Source organism: Berkeleyomyces rouxiae (assembly GCF_048999995.1).
Source record: "Berkeleyomyces rouxiae strain 22BRR77 chromosome Unknown BrBRR77_ptg000005l, whole genome shotgun sequence".
In the NCBI taxonomy this organism is placed as follows: domain Eukaryota; kingdom Fungi; phylum Ascomycota; class Sordariomycetes; order Microascales; family Ceratocystidaceae; genus Berkeleyomyces; species Berkeleyomyces rouxiae.
Window position 1 is genome coordinate 1,027,889 of NW_027396495.1, and position 15,984 is coordinate 1,043,872.

At 53.1% G+C, this 15,984-nt stretch overlaps 7 protein-coding genes across 7 annotated transcripts; 3 read left to right on the plus strand and 4 right to left on the minus strand.

Annotated features, from left to right (window-relative positions):
* Window positions 1–546: 546 nt before the first annotated feature.
* Window positions 547–3,524, minus strand: BROUX77_005411 (uncharacterized protein; the record flags this gene model as incomplete). The annotated part of the gene is made up of 4 exons (XM_073750282.1): window positions 547–573; window positions 695–3,175; window positions 3,250–3,320; window positions 3,404–3,524. 4 exons carry the CDS (start codon window positions 3,522–3,524, stop codon window positions 547–549), a joined length of 2,700 nt encoding a protein of 899 aa, XP_073604297.1.
* A 675-nt stretch (window positions 3,525–4,199) lies between these two features.
* On the plus strand, window positions 4,200–5,496 carry BROUX77_005412 (uncharacterized protein; the record flags this gene model as incomplete). Its single annotated transcript, XM_073750283.1, has 2 exons — window positions 4,200–4,262; window positions 4,333–5,496. 2 exons carry the CDS (start codon window positions 4,200–4,202, stop codon window positions 5,494–5,496), a joined length of 1,227 nt encoding a protein of 408 aa, XP_073604298.1.
* A 168-nt stretch (window positions 5,497–5,664) lies between these two features.
* BROUX77_005413 (uncharacterized protein) lies at window positions 5,665–7,035 on the minus strand (the record flags this gene model as incomplete). The annotated part of the gene is made up of 1 exon (XM_073750284.1): window positions 5,665–7,035. One exon carries the CDS (start codon window positions 7,033–7,035, stop codon window positions 5,665–5,667), a length of 1,371 nt encoding a protein of 456 aa, XP_073604299.1.
* A 920-nt stretch (window positions 7,036–7,955) lies between these two features.
* BROUX77_005414 (uncharacterized protein) lies at window positions 7,956–10,118 on the minus strand (the record flags this gene model as incomplete). Its single annotated transcript, XM_073750285.1, has 1 exon — window positions 7,956–10,118. One exon carries the CDS (start codon window positions 10,116–10,118, stop codon window positions 7,956–7,958), a length of 2,163 nt encoding a protein of 720 aa, XP_073604300.1.
* Window positions 10,119–10,448: 330 nt separating this feature from the next.
* On the plus strand, window positions 10,449–11,043 carry BROUX77_005415 (uncharacterized protein; the record flags this gene model as incomplete). Its single annotated transcript, XM_073750286.1, has 4 exons — window positions 10,449–10,451; window positions 10,521–10,661; window positions 10,719–10,769; window positions 10,858–11,043. 4 exons carry the CDS (start codon window positions 10,449–10,451, stop codon window positions 11,041–11,043), a joined length of 381 nt encoding a protein of 126 aa, XP_073604301.1.
* Window positions 11,044–11,749: 706 nt separating this feature from the next.
* Window positions 11,750–13,882, plus strand: BROUX77_005416 (uncharacterized protein; the record flags this gene model as incomplete). The annotated part of the gene is made up of 2 exons (XM_073750287.1): window positions 11,750–12,427; window positions 12,485–13,882. The coding sequence occupies 2 exons, from the start codon at window positions 11,750–11,752 to the stop codon at window positions 13,880–13,882; spliced, it is 2,076 nt and encodes a 691-aa protein (XP_073604302.1).
* A 786-nt stretch (window positions 13,883–14,668) lies between these two features.
* BROUX77_005417 (uncharacterized protein) lies at window positions 14,669–15,983 on the minus strand (the record flags this gene model as incomplete). Its single annotated transcript, XM_073750289.1, has 2 exons — window positions 14,669–15,366; window positions 15,425–15,983. The coding sequence occupies 2 exons, from the start codon at window positions 15,981–15,983 to the stop codon at window positions 14,669–14,671; spliced, it is 1,257 nt and encodes a 418-aa protein (XP_073604303.1).
* Window position 15,984: the final 1 nt, after the last annotated feature.

Here is a 15,984-nt window from a genome sequence, read left to right on the forward strand (position 1 = left end):
CAACTATTCCATGTAAATCACACATGTCCCCGTCTCACATCACTTGAATCTTAAATTTGTTGTTGCCTTCAAGCCAGAAAACAAGAAAAAAAAAAAAAGAGCCTTTGTTTAACAGGGTTGGGGTTCACGTTCAAGTGTATAAGTCATGAGATATGATTGGCTGCATGCCACTTGTTCCCAATTAGGCAGTTTCTTTTCTTTTTCTTAAGCAACCAACAAAAGCAAGAGGAGGGGAACTACATGCAGACAACAATCCCGCCTTTTGAAAAAATCAAACACAACGATAAACAAAAGAATTAATCGTTAACCATGCATGAATACCTGCACACTACAGAGACGAGAATACAACACCTTCATCGCCGTGCTTCCGGTATTATTACGTTTCTACAATCACTGGAGGAAAAGAAAAGGAGGGGAGAGGTGAAGTAGGACAAGAAATTCCATAATCATTGCTATTGTTGATTGTGCCTTTGATTCAGCCCATGCACCTCTATTTCATGGTCTGTTGGTTGTCTCCTGATTGACCACAACGCTACGCACTATACACTATTTCTCTTCTTCCCATTCGGGATTCTAGTTCATGAATAAGCCTTGTTAGCATAGGGTACTTTAGTTCAGGAGAGCTGCATGTGCACCTCCCTGTGTTCCATCAGGACGTTGGGAGAAGTGAACAAGAGGGTGGGGGAGGTCTTACCTTTCTCAGAATCACCACACCTTCTAATGTGCTGCTCAGACTAATATACTCCTTGTTCTCTAGCTCTGCTCTCTCGCCATACGCCAACACAACAGGCGTGCTCTGGGTCTGCCAGCCCGTAATAGTCTTGGGGCGGCCGGCCTGGCCGACAACATCGACAGCCTGGCCAACACGGACGTTGACGTTGATAAAGTCGAGGTTCTCGTCGAGCGTGACCAGCATGCGAGGGTAGATGGCCGACGTGAGGAAGTAGAGCAGGTAGTGGTGCTTGGACAGGATAAAGTCCTTGGCGTCAATCATGGCCACCATGCACGTCAACAGACTGGCAGCAGCCACGTGAGACAGAATTTGACGATCGGTGTGGAATGGGTTCACCGTCAGGGTGCCCTTGCCCATGTGCAAGAGACCCTGGGCAATGCGGACCATGAAGAGCGAGTCCTGATCTCTGTAGTAGAACGACGCAAGCTGTCTTAATAGCTGCGCTAGACGGGCGTTGTTGGTACCAGCTCCCAGGAGACCCATAGAGAAGATTGCACTGTTGGCAACATCGCTGTCGGTGTCGTGACTGTAGCGAGACAGAGTGTCGTAAACCTTCATCTGGGGGTTGCTAGGGCTGATCAGACCCATGGCCAGAGGGACAGTACGACGAATGTTGGCCTCGCCATAGTGCATCAAGTGGCCAAAGTGGCGCAGGACCATCTCTTGGCCAATGTCTTCACCCATGGCAATCAGACCAATACCCAAGACGGCATACGATTGCAGAAGCTCGTCACCCTTCTTATCCTCCTTCTCAGCAAGGTGCTCGGTGCAGATGTGCAGCAGTTCCTGAATCTTCAGAACAGCACCAGTGCCAGCCCAAGCACAGATCTGGGCGAGGACCCGGGTGGGCTTGGCCATCGGGTGATCGACGGCCTTGAGAGTCTCTAGAATGACGTCCACCTCTTCCTGCTTGCCGAAGAAAAGCAGGCCCAGACCAAGGGCCAGGAAGCGAGTCCACTTGTCAGTCAGTTGGCTCATGCGGTCATCGTCAAGGAGAGTAGAAACAATGGCGCTGCTGATCTCTGAGTGGGAAGAACCGATAAAAGTGAGACCGCAAGCAAGAGCTGCCATGGCGGATATTTGCATCGTCTCAGATGCATCACTAATGAGGGGGATCAAGAGATCCAGGATGGCCTCGTTGTTGGACCCAGCATGAGCCAGACCCAAGCCCATAATGGCAGCAGTGCGAACCTTGGGGTCCTTGCTGTGTAGACGGTCCTCATCACCAAGTAGGGCAATAGCGGCAGCCTCCTCCTGATACACACCTGAGCTCATGATACCAATACCCAGCATACCGCCAGCGCGGATTTCAGACTCGGTAACATCGAGGTACTTGTCGATGTTGTCAAGACCGGCCTCATTGTTCCACAGCATGATGCTACCAATGGAAGCCACAGTCGAGGTCATGCCGTCGTTCTTGGTCTTCCACACCCAGGGCTCTTTGATGTTGTCGCCGACCATCATTTTATCGTTGACAAAACCCGCGTTAGCGAAAGCGTTGACAAAGGCGGCCGAGAGGTTGTGGAGAGCAGAGTCCATGTTGGTGTGGTTTGAGACTCGGCTGCTTTCGAGATGGCTTTTGTAAATGTCTTCGGGCATCTTGGGCTCAAGGAGATTGAGCTCCTTGCCGAGGTATTGGAAGTATTTGGATAGGTGAGTGTTGTGGCAGCACTTGGCGATTTCCTCATTGATCTCTTCATCGTCGTCAAAGTGGTCGATGACTATCCGCTGACGGCCAACCAGGAAGGCAAGCTGCTTCTTCAAAGCCACGTCGGTGGTCTGGCTGAAGGTGGATGTGATGAGCTCAGTATCATTGAGGCGGATAGCCACGGTCATGGCCTGTGTCAGCTGCTTGTACTGGATGTAGATGCCGTAGGCGGTGCGCAGGAAAAGATCGTTGTCGGGGTAGGTAAGGAGGTTGACCATGCTGACGAGATACAGGCAGGCCCGGCTGTAGGTATCGGCATTGAGGAACTCGGGCAGCCGGTCGATGATCTCCAGCTCACTAAGCAGGTCGACAGCATCGGCCTCAGCATTGCTCTTGAGGAAGAGGGGCACGAGCTGCAGAGCCAGATCGATCAGGTCGGTCGTGGGCTCCTCCTCGGTGATGCGCTTGGCGAACACCTCGCCAATCTGGAGAGCTAGTAGGCGGACGTATTCGTGACCCCACGAGTCGATATCTGTGGTGGGCGATAGTAGGCGGTACTTGAGCGTGTCTTGGTTGTCCTCGTCGGAGAAGGTCATGCCGATGGCAGACAGGACGTCGGCCAGGGAGTCCTTGTTGTCGCCGACGGGCCATTCTTCGTAGGCTTGCTTGAGTGTTTCGTAGTGCGGACGCAAGAACTTGAGGGGCTTGGGGACGGCGGTCATGGAAGAGGTTGATGTGCGGATGGAGGTCTTCATCTCGTTGAGGGCGTGTTCGTAGAGATCGGCCTGGGACTCCTGTGCGGCAGAAGACAGAGCTTGTTAGCTATGCCGGACCTTGGGCAGCGGGCCATGGGCCGACCGAATCTTACCGTCAATCGCTCAACAAGCATGTCGAGGTCATTCTTGAGCTGCTGGTCCTCTTCGCTCAGCTCCTCGGGGGCTAGAAGTGCGGGAATGGTCAGCTATCAGCGCGCTATGCGGGTGCTTGGTCAGCCGGGTCGGGGCTCGGGAGCTGTCTCGTACCACCAATCTTCTCCTCCTTGGTGTCATCCTTCTTGTTCTCTGTGGCATCGGCGGCGGGCTCATCAACGGCCTTGCCCTTGCCCTTGTCCACGGGCTTGCTAGTCTCGGGATCTTTGGCCATGATGAGGAGCGAATATGTGTATGACGATGAGGGCGAGTTGGAAAGCAAGCGAAGCTGTGGTCGAGCTTGGTGTTGACAGACAGAATCGGCGCACAGAAAAGAGCCAAGTCAGGGCCTGGCGGGGGATTAGAGCAATTGGGGAGGTTATGATTAGAAATGCGGCTTCCACGAACAAAACAGGAAAGGTGCCGCTATGGAGACTGTAATGTGGTTTTTTTGGTCGTGAATCGAAGGATAGCCAGCTAGTGAGCAAGCTCAGGTCACTCAGGTTATCAAGCAAAACAGGCCTACGCCCCCCGGCCGCCACCTTGGTGACGCGAGGCTTGTAGCCTAGCCTAGCCTTGTGTAGGGTCACGTGCAGGGAGCTATGCCGTCAAGGCCCAGCTCCCCACATTTTTCCGCCTCCAGCTGTCACAGCGGCGGCGGCAGCCCCTAACAGCTGCAAGACTCTTTCTGCTGCCTGCCAGATTTGCTATCTTATCGGCGCTTTGCACCCCTCTAAAGGGCCCTCTATCGTGGGGCTATTCTGTGTGCTGCCAAAAAGTTTCTGTCGTCATAGACTGCAAGCATCACGACCTGCCACCTTTCATACGCAGCCCGGCTACGACACATCTGCACCCGCTCGCACTTCTCACAAACACACCAAGACCTCTTCTCCCACGAGCGCCAGGCATCATGCTTCTGGACTCCAAGGCCCTGCGTCACCTGACGTCCGACGATTGGCGGGTTCTGGCCGCGGTAAGTTTTCGAAATTTCCATGCGCAAATCTTGATAAAAACCCACACCCTAACATAGGGTTACACCATAGGCCGAGCAAGGCAGCAAGAACCACGAACTTGTGCCGACGTCGTTGATTGAGAAGCTTTCGCGCCTACGCGGAGGCGCCAGCGGAGTGCGGCGGAGCATTTCTGCGCTGGCCAAGGTCGGCCTTATCGCCAAGGTCAAGGAGGCCAAGTATGACGGCTACCGCTTGACCTACGGCGGTCTGGACTATCTGGCTCTGCACACCTACACCACCCGTAAGGAAGTTTACAGTGTTGGCAGCCGGATTGGCGTCGGAAAGGAGAGTGACATTATGGTTGTTGCCGATGAGACTGGCAAGCAGCTTGTCCTGAAGATCCACCGTCTGGGCCGCATTTCGTTCCGAACCGTTAAGTCAAACCGTGACTATCTCCGCAACCGGTCTTCTGCCTCATGGATGTACCTCTCAAGACTAGCGGCTATGAAAGAGTTTGCCTTTATGAAGGCACTCAAAGCCGAGGGCTTTCCGGTTCCCGACCCCCTGGGCCAGAGCAGACACACGGTTCTCATGTCTCTGATAGACGCCTTTCCTCTCCGCCAAATTTCCTCTGTACCAGATCCCGCTAGCCTTTATTCGGAGTTGATAGACCTGATACTACGGTTGGCTAAGCACGGCTTGATTCACGGTGATTTCAACGAGTTCAACATTTTGATCAAAGAGGACGAGATTGAGGGAGTGGACGGCAAGGGCGAGTCAAATCTCAAGCTGACGCCCATCATTATCGACTTCCCCCAGATGGTGTCCATGAACCACCAAAACGCAGAAATGTACTTTGACAGAGACGTCAATTGCGTCAAGCGCTTCTTCCAGAGACGCTTTGGTTTTACCGTTACTAGCCGAGGCCCTTTCTTCAAAGATGCCAAAAAGTTGGTGGGCCAGGATGGTGCTACGAGACTGGATATTGCTGAAACAGCATCTGGCTTTACCAAGAAAATGAACCGGGATCTCGAGGCTGCCGTGAAAGATCAAGAGGCCACTCGGGATGGCCACAACGAGGAAGAGGACGACTCAGAGGACTACGGCTCGGAAGATGAAGAGGAGGAGGATGACGAGGAAGAAGCCGAAAATCAGCAAGAGTCTCAGCCCGAAGTTGAGGAATTGAAGACAGGCTCAAAGTCAATCTTGGATGGCGTGAAGCTCGAGAAGCTGGAGATTGCAGACTCAAAATAGGGGACAGCCACAGCTTTATGACGTTGATGATACCACCCGCCACCCATACAAAAGTTTTGAATGATTTGAGTTAGTTATAGATAATTTAGACACGTACTCCAGGATACAAGAAAAGGAAATAACACATCGCCTGGATCGTGACCTGAATGGCACAGCACGGGAATCATGCTACATGGAACTTGGCGCCACCACTTGGAAAGGCGATGTTTGGATAGTCTTGACACTCATCCAGCCGCCCTCGGGTACTGCCACAATTGTCCCATCAATGCAGAACTTGCGCCACCGATCATTCGCCTCGTTGACCGACACCCTAAGCTCCTCGACTTCTTGGTACGACACCTCGGGCATGGAGACATGGGCACCATTGTCGTAGGCAGCCATCATGACTTCCAGAACCCTTTCTTTGCCAAGTGGAGCAAAGCTCACCACACGCAGCTTACCGTCACATGGTTGGGAGTGTGGAGATATGGTAAAGGTCTTTTCAAGGCTTGAAACCAGAGTCGAAAGGATGTAGTTGAACTCATGACCAGGCAAGGTCTCTAGGCCTTTGCCATTGGGACGTCGGACTTTTACAACGGCCTTATATGTGTGGTTAAGCTCAAGCAGTTCATTCGCAACCATGCTAAACCGCTTATCGCCATGTTTCCTGTATTCTGGAGTATCGCTTTCATAGACAATGCTAGCATGGAAGCCGTGGGAGGCCACAATGGCTCCGTGAAGGCTGTTCACTGGGAGCGATGTCATGTTGTTCTGGCTCTGCACAAAAGTCACAATACGGGCGCCGGGAGAAAAGTCGGCGCGAAACAGGGGCAGTCTTTTGGGAGCGCCATGAATGAGTGTGCGGAGACCATGAATAAGAGCAGATTCAGGGCCATTGCCATACAGCGGGCGGTGTATAGAATGGAACAGAGCGTTTCCGGTGCCCAGAGGAAGAATAGCAATCGTAGTCTGTGGAGTCTGTCGGTCGTCTGGCGTGATGGCATTGATGAGGTCAACCGTGCCACCATCGCCGCTCATAAGCAAAATGGTTTGCCCTGGTTTTCCGGCCCCAAGAACCTCGGCAGAAAAGCCCTTGATGCTCTCTGCATTCTCGGTCACAAGAAGAGAATAACCTTGTGTCTGTGTGTTGCCTGCCAAACGCTGCGCCCACGTCAAGAGCGGCTTTACCACTTGGTTCCAGCATCTTGTTGCAAGACAAAACCCCGATTTGGTGGAAACCACAACATGGAGTTTATGCGATTCTGTTGCTTGCAGGTGGCGCGGACAGCTCGAAATGACGAGGAAGTTGAAATGCAGGGGTACCGAGGTCACGTCGGTATACTTGACCGAGTAAGATGCGCTGGCGCCGTCGCCATCCTCGAGGGCTGAAAATACCGTGAACCCAGAGGCATGTCTGAAGATGGCGACGATGCTTTGAGGATCTTGTTCAAAGACCGGGTCGAAGATAAGGTCGGGGGTTGACGTCAAAGCGAGAGCCTCTGTGCGTTGGCCCGTCATGGTAGGACCGTGGTTCAGGGTCGAAGTAAGCAGATCCGGCATAGTGTAAGGTCGATGCAGAGAGCGGGGAATCTGGGGAAGAAAGATTCAGAGGGAAAGGGATAGGCCAAGGAGCACCGAATATCACAGGCGGCACAGACTCCCTTATACTTTTTTTCTGGTGGCAGCGATGACGCAATATTCACCAACGGCAGAACAATATTGTGCCGGGATGACCAATAACTAAGTGCTGGTTTGGGCTCTAATCAGCAAAACAGGGACCAGACCATCAGCGCAGACAATCACAACCAACCTTCAAACCAGCTGCCGCGTCCTTTTCGGGCGTGCGCATAGTGATTGGCATGCAACAAAATTCCCAGCAAATGAGGCTCAGCCGCCTTGAGGTGACAGAAAATGGACAGGTAAGCGTAAGCCCTCAGTATCGAAAATGGCAGGAACAAGAATCTGTGCAACATGAGGCTCTGGGCTGCTCTACAAGGCAGTTGCCCGATTCCACCGCGGAGTAAACTGGGCTTTGAATTCCCGAGACTCCAAGAGGGAAGGCGCGCATCTGTGTTCACTTCCAGCCAATAGGAGGCTTCTGAGCACGGGAGGCCGGCACTAGGAGTCTAGAATAGCGGCGCAGAGATTGGAGATCTCCGGCTGGTGTGTCAGCTTGGTTGCGCAGGGCTGGCGAGTGCACATTGGGCACGCAAGGCCTGGTGCGTGATCTGAGGCACAGTTGACAGGGTCTTGAAGACTCTCGTAAGACATGCTCTGCAGCTTATCTTCTGTAGATGTCATTCATGGACTGCCAGACGATGCACAACAGCTTCACGGCGGTGTTGAAGTTGGCTATCACAGATCACAGAAGCGGTACCATCTATCAAACTAAAGTAGAGATACCTGCGCTGAAACGCGCAGAAATCAATGTTGGGGGGATGGGATATCTATACACTATTCTACATGTAACCACAGCCCTCCTACTTCCGAGCGCGCGTCATGGGCCCCCAGTGCTCACGCGGGTTCACCTGGTACCGTACCAGCTTCTTGTTGCCGATTTCTTTGTCGCGGCCAAGCTTCTGCAGCGCTTCGTCAAAGACCAACGTTTTGCGCAACGCGGCTTCTTCCTCACCCACGGGCTCCTCCTCCTGCGGCTCACCGCTGCCATTCAAGAGCTTCCACGCAGGACTGTTTTGCTTGATATTCTCCATCTTGACAGGCGCCACCTGACGGATATACTCCTTGAAGACCCAGATAATGGTCGTCCACGGCGCATCGGTCTTGATGCTGTTGGGCTTGCAGTGGCTGCGCGTAACACGGAACCCGAGGTGTTTAAGAGCGCCACGGATGATGTCCTCATTCGGCGTCTCGCAGCAGAAAATACCAGCAAGTCGAGAGGGAATAAAGTAGAATGGGTGAGCATCAATGCGCGCCGCCTCCTTATCGGCCTGGGGAAGCGCCTCTTCGGGGTCCGGCTCGGGGAGGTTCTCGGAAAGCGCCGTTGTTAGCATTCCCTCAATACGTGAAACAGTACCATAGACCTTGGAATCTAGCGTAGGCAAAATGTCTAGAACGCGCTGAATGAATTCTGGTGACTGGATCATGCCGCCGTACATGGGGCCAGCCAGGTGCATTTTTGTCCCACAGTGGCGGCAAAGAATGTCAGAGGTCGGGCCCTGGGCCATGATATGCTTGTAGTAGTGAGACTTTCCACTCTTTGCTGCCATGACGCGTGTGCGCATAATGTGCTGCGTCTCCCAGGCGCCACAGCCGTGGTCGCAGTTATACACAATCATGGTCTTGGAGGCATTGAACTTGACAGCCGCTTGTGACTTGGTGACTCGAATGAAGATGCGGGTGTAGTAGTCAATGGATAACGACAACATGGGCTCAATGGCTAGGCCATAGCGCGCAGCAGAGGTTGCCACGGTGTGCAAGATCAGGCGCAGGCCGACTTCGTGGGTGTGAAAGCCCTTGATGGGGATGCCGCCATAGGAGGCAAATGACTTTTCACAGTAGCTGTGTCCGGCCCAGATGGCAGAGTCGGTGCAGGTTACGCACAACAGACCACCGTCTTTGACACCCTGTACAGCGGCGTCGATAAACGGCGACGCAGTGCCGTAGGGATCCAGGTCAATGACGTTGTAGCGGTTGCTGCTGGACGGGTTGCCATGCTTGTCGCGCTTTGACAGATCATCGGCGATGCGACGGTACATGTGGGCAATGGCATCGTCACGAGAGACCTGGATTTTGCCGGAAAGCTTATTATGCTCTGCGTTCAGCTGGATGTAGTCAATAGCTGAGGCGGATAAATCATTGGCCGTAACGGACGTCACAAACGGCAGCTCGTGGGAGTAGCGCAGAGCGCGCAGGCCAGTGGCTGAGAGAGCATCGAGGATGGTGAACTTGGGCGGCGTGGGTGTGGAAGGGAGCTTTTGTTCTAGAGGCTCTGTGGCGGTGGTCGCAGCGGTAGGCTCAGTGGTGCTCTCGTTGGAGGGGGGCTCTTGTATAGCAGCGGTCTCGGTGAGCGGTTGGACAGTTGGCTCAGCAGCAATCGGCGCCGATTCTTGGGCTTCTGCTACGGCGTCGCCCTCCGACTTGGGCCGTTTCTCGACGTCGGCATCGACATCGGTGTTCTTGCGCTTGCGCTTGTTCTTCCCGGGTTTTGCAGAGGCCTTCTTGCGGTCTTCGGTATCCTCGTGGTAGGCGCGGATCGCAAGGACGGTAAGGTCTCGGTTGAATTGCTGGATGGGGTTATAAAAGACGGAAATGTTGGACTTGTTGCCGCCATCGCCAATCTTGGCGCCAATGGGCACCAGAATGTCGGCCAGGCCTTCGCGAATGGTGGTGTATTCCTTGTCGCCATAGGTGTACGTCGGCGCATCGGGGCTGACAGACGTCATGTTGGGCGTTGTGGACGGGCGCACAGTGTGTGTTGCGGATGTAGAGGCGAAAGAAGGAGAGAAGTAAGGAGTGCTACCCGGTTGATGAGATTTGGATGCACACTTAGAATGCGCCTGGGAGTGACAGCGCCGGTGGTGATGCGCAATGCAAAACGGTCTGGAGATGAGCAGCGGATGAGCCCGTAGGAGCCTGGAGGGAGAAACAAACGAGCTGGCAGAGAAGGAGCGCAGAAGCACCATTCGGCGGATATGGCACACGCAAAAGTGCTAGGGGAGAAGAGAAAGACACTGGCTGGATCTGTAGTGCACAACTAATGTCGTCAGCGTCTTCCTCTCTTACATGCACCACCAAGCAGCCAAAATATTTTTCTGCCGCTCCAGGCGAAGACCCCAAAGGCGGTGAAGGCGCCTGTCTCTACTTGTACAAGTAGTACACACATAGTGGGGCCGCCTACCGCCGCCAGGCTACGCTTCGGGTTTGATGGTCTTGCTGTCCATGTTTGTGTTGACGCAGAGCCTCCTTTTCGCCAGCCTCCCTACCTCTCTACACACCCACACACTGCTTTCAAGATGGTATGTCCTGGTTCCCTGGGCGGCGCAATGAGCGATGAGCAAGATGGATAACTGACCAGTGGCGTGCAGCTGCCTCTCGGCCTTGTAAACGCGGCCCAGGGCCATCCGATCCTGGTTGAGCTCAAGAACGGCGACACGCTCTCGGGCCATCTGATAACCTGCGATACCTGGATGAACCTCACGATGAAGGATGCTGTGCAGTCCAATGCGGTGCGCATAAACTCGGTCTCGTCATTCTGTCCAGGCCAATACTAACGCTCCCAACAGGAGGCCGACAAGTTCCTGAAGCTGCCCGAGGTTTACGTCAAGGGCAACAATGTATGAATGAATCTACACCACCCAGATGCCACATATTCTCTCTATAGCGGACTATCCTTGCTAACAGCCGCCTTTCCTCTTCTTCCAGATCAAATACCTGCGCGTGCCTGACGAGATTATCGACCGGGTCAAGGAGACCCAGCAAAACCAGCAAGGAGGCTTCCGCGGCGGACGCGGCGGCCAGCGGGGCGACTACGGCAGTCGTGGCGATAGAGGAGGCCGTGGAGGACGTGGTCGTGGCCAAGGTCGTGGCCGCGGCCGCGGTGGCGCCTAATCCCCTTCCTCGCTCATCTCTCCCCTCTGGCACCCTCCGACGACTCTACACAGACGACTGGCCTTCCACGAAGAGCTGTGGGGCAGAGGACACCCCAAGCCTCTCCCACTACCACTATCTATCTATATGACCACGGCGTACACCCATGCCTGCCATCTACTATTTCTTTGATCTTGGGCCATTGCAACCACAAAAGCGCATTAGGATCTTCAAGCACAAACTGCGGCTGTTATCGACGTTTAACTGTTATTTTCACTGGAAATTGAGCTGTCATATGGGAAACAGCGATAATATGGCCGGCAGCACTTTTTGATATCTATAACTGACGACTAGTTACATGATACGCTGGCAAAACAATACTGCCAGCTTCATTGCGGAGAAAACCCAAAAACATAGAAAAATCAAATATAGACTCCAAGATACCCAGGGCTTCTGCAGCGCTGCTATGTGTGTGCTACTTGTGTACAGCTTCGCTTCAATACAACCAAATAACCTACTCTGAGTGTGAGTGTGGCTCATTACATGACCATGATCATTTCCTCGTCCAACCCTTGTCCCACACTGGCACGTGACTGCAATTTGAACCCTGCGCAGCTATTATAGCGGGTCGTCAAGCTTGAGCAAAGCTTCCACCACAACCTCGACCGCTCATTCGGATGAGAAAGATGGACACCCCCGCCACAGCGACCTTTTCCTTGTGCCGGCCATGATCCATAGTCGCGCAGTGGTTGACGGGCTATGGAAGTGCCTGTGTCCGGCTTCGGCCGACTCCACCCTCTTGGCATCCCGCGCCACCCACCAGCGGCTCTCCCACGCTTCGATATCGGCGGCGACGACCTCCCGGCCTGCTGGGCTCGCTGCGACAACCCCGCCGAATTCCCTCGCTACGGCCAGACAGGCGGTTCGGCCGTTCACCTCGAGTCGGCTTGTGCTCGATTCTGCTTCCCCAGACCTTCAGAACGAACGCACTGTGCCCGAGATCCGAGGCGATGCACCAGCTGAAGCCGAAGCTCATGTCGCCGAACCGCCCAGCAGCCTTCCAGATCCTATGCCCTCCCTCCCAACCAGTCGCCCGAACATCACTGTATCACAGCTTGCTACTACACAACCGCCTTACAGAGAGCTAAAAGACGCCAGCCTACGAACCATATATGAGACTTTCCAGCGCCTTAGAGGCCGCACTCACTCGATGCCGAGAATTTCCGCTTTTCTGGACTACATTATCAAATACAGGCCAACGAAACTGAGGTTCTACCACTACAATCTTCTCCTTGAGGCCTTGGCGGATCGCAAGGGCTCTGCGAAAACAGTGCGCATTCTTCTGCAGGAGATGAAAGAAGCCGGCATCCAGCCAAAGCCCTTGACCTACCACAATGTTCTCGCCGTAAGTTGGCCATCGCTAGTTTCTATTACGAGAATATCCAGCTAATAATCTTGATAGGCTTTGGCCATTCACCCAGACTATACACTACGCAATGAGGTACTTCGGGAAATGAGGGAACGTTGGATAAGCAAGTCGGTATTAGATGAGTGCTACGAAGCGGTTGGTCTTCTGCGTGACACCCAGTATGAAATGGCCCTGGAAAAGCTGGAGTCCATGATCAAGGATGCAATTTTTATCCCTCCTTGGCTATTCGAAGTGTTTGGCATTGTATTCTGCAATGCTGGCTTCCTGGACGAGGCCTACCAGATTCTCACATGGCGCCTGAATGCTTTTCGGAACCCGCCGCCCGCATACATCCTACATATGCTAGAGACCTTTAGTCAGGGCTACCATTATGAAGGTACAAAGCTCTTGTGGCACAGGGTAACACGCACAAACCGACTCCATCCGTCTGATATAGCTGTACAGCATGTGATCCACACGGGCGCGAGGTACGGTGATCCAGGTTTGATTTTGCAGGCAATTGACCTACTCGCATCCCGAGGAACCGAAATTGGACTTGTGCAATTCGAGCCCTTACTAGATTGCTACGCGCTTGTTGGCGACATGGAAAATGCTCTGCGGGTGTTCTCTTTGATGAGCCGGGTTGGAATCAAACTCCGCCGTCCCAGCACCCGTAGCATCTTTAGCTGTCTACGCAACAAGCCGGAGCTGATTCAGAGCTACATGGATGCCTTGCATGATGCAGACAGCGTGCCTATTGCCGCCGTGAACGTCCTTTTAGAGGTACTCCATTCGTTTGAGGACGGGCAGACCGCAATGGACGTGTACAAATCTATCAGCAATCTCACAAACGAACCCGCATCCTCTGAAACCTTTGGCTATCTTGTTGATCTTACTGGGGACCCTAGCGCCCTTCTCTTCCTTGCCGATGAGGCCTCGATGGTTGTCCAAAAACTACAGATCCGCACAACGCTACTACACAAGCTGGCCAACGCCTGCGCCGACGCCGGGAAACTCGACCTAGCCGTCAAGTACTTTACGCGCGTCAATGAGGAGTGGCGCTCGCAAGTAACCAAGACGCAGAAGAAGCTCATGAAGGACGCCTACCGAATCACCTTTCAAAACGTGTTTCGCGCGCTCCTCAAGGCACGCGACACGCGTGCTGCAATTGTCCTGCGTCTCGGAAAGGCGCGCATGGCTATGCTGGGCGCTGGTCTGCGCAGAGAGCTCGATGCCACCTGGCCCGAGGTCTGGGATGAGATCCAGCACAAGCGGCACGATGATATGGTCAAGCGCGAAGCTGCGCGCGAGGAGGAGGGCGTCCCGGCGGATGTCAATGTCCATGTACCGCTCCCCGAGGAGCTGGATACCCTGTACGATCAGTTGAAATATTCGGCTCAGTTTGAAGATGAGCCGAAGCCAGAGGCGGAGCCGGTGGAGCGCATGAGTTAAAGGGAGCAATGAAGACTGAATTACACATCAATGGCTGGTTGTACGATATTACAGAGGTAGCAGGTTCTAGCTTTAGCTTGCCTGTACATGAAAATAACAAAGATTTTGACAGATACTTGGCAAAATTGAAGAGAGATGTACATTTGTAGATACTCGTAAGGTAACCAAAAATTACTTTAAGATAGTCCAGCACGTAGCTTTGTAGCAGATAAATATTATGATTTTTAATCAAAAGCTTTCTTAGTTGGGCTGTTCCAATAGACTTATGGAATCTCTGAGAAGAGGCTCACATCGCTGTATTTGAGCGAAGTAGATGCGGGAGATTCGGCGCCATCTTCTCCAGTTGTACGCTGCGAGAATAGCAAGTATATCCGGCTGATTGAAGAGTCTGAAATGAATTGAATGCAGAATGTACAAGTACTTGTACAGATAGTCGATCGTGGCTGACAGTAGCCGAAGGGTTGATACTTCATGTGCAGATTCCCTTTACTTCTCACGCCGTTGGTTTTAGTTACACCAATCATTCTGGTGTTATCATTATCACCATATGACGACTGCTTAATCAACAAAAGAAGTCTCCTCCTCTACATAGTAGTTTGTTCCTGGTACTGGGTATTCTATTACCTACTTCTTGTCACTTGATATTCAGCTCTTGTGTCGGATTAATTACAGGTACCGCAAATGTAATTTGAAGATGTGTGAAGGGTTGGTATCCAACTAGGCCAGCGAACTCACACAAGTATCAACGATCGCTTCGTCTTCAAAGCAAGAAAAAACAAAAAAAGGTCATATACCAAATTCGAGGTCCTTGGACTTCCTCGGCAGCCGCGTTCTTCTCTTTGTCTTTGGAGAGGATTGTGCGGCTTGCTGTTCTCCGGTCGTGGCGTCCTGAGTTTCTGCTTCAGCCCAAGACTGAGTTGTGGCGGTTGAAGGGGTAGATTCCTGGTAGACGATGCGCAGCATCTGGGCGCCGTATTGCTTAAGCATAGCAACAGACTCTTGTTGTAAATCAGGCGCCTGGTTCGCCAGAATCGCAAACTGGTCTTCGCTTAGCGTTGTGTGGTCCACGCCTGCTTCTGCAAGCATGGCCTGGGCCGTATCGCGGCGGCTCTGTGCTCCGGCAGAGTCAATTGCTCCAAATGCCGTGTCAGCAGTCGTAGGAGCATCAATTGGTGGCGTTGGGCTTTTTGTGGTGGGTTCGGCCGTCTTTCGTTTCCTTCGGCGTTTGGGGATATTCTCTTGGGCGTGTGGCTCGCCGTCAGGGCCAACGGTCATGGACTTGGTTCTTCGTCTGCGCTGTCCCTTTCCTGAAAGTATTGGAACTATTGGTCCGGCGGGTGCAGGTGCGGGTGTTGGTACCAACAGGGCGAGGATTTCCGCTACTGACTTGTGCAACGGCGTGTGGCAGTAGTTTACCAAGATAGACCTGTAAGCAGTTGAGAAGGTGATGGTCAGAACACCAAGACAGTCATACGCTGGTCTATCTAGGATCTGTGTTAGTAATAGGCTTCCATCAGATATGCAACCACTGACCTTACTTACTAGCCATAATTGGTTCCAGCTCTTTGTGCGCAAACTCGGCCATCAATGGCTTTTTCTTCATCCCATCGACCTGCGTCTGCCAGTGCTGCATCGAGTGGGCACAGATGTAAGAAACCACCCAACCTTGCTGGTCCCATGTGATATCCTTGAGTGGCCATTGCGTCAAATCAACATCACCGACATTTGCAGCAAGATGATTTGCCACTATCTTTTGCGGTGAGATGTCATCGGGTCGTTGATTTAGTACGACATGGCTAGCTGTGATCTGTCGCTGAGGGGCAGACGGCAGCAGCCCTTCCTGCTGGCTAGCATCACAGAGATCCAGCGGCTCTTGCGCCTCGTCATGGGTAATGGTGAATATTGCATCAAGCGGAAACTGAAAGGTCACGGTAATGTTCTGGGCATGCGTCGGCGTACACGCTCTGTTCAGCGCTGCATGAAGCCCCTCCTGCATCTCCTCCACGGACGAGCACATGACTCCGCCCGGCATGATCCGCACATCGCTGGCATATGTGCTGAAGATGGCGCTCCTCATGCTGCTGAAAAATTGTTCCGTCATG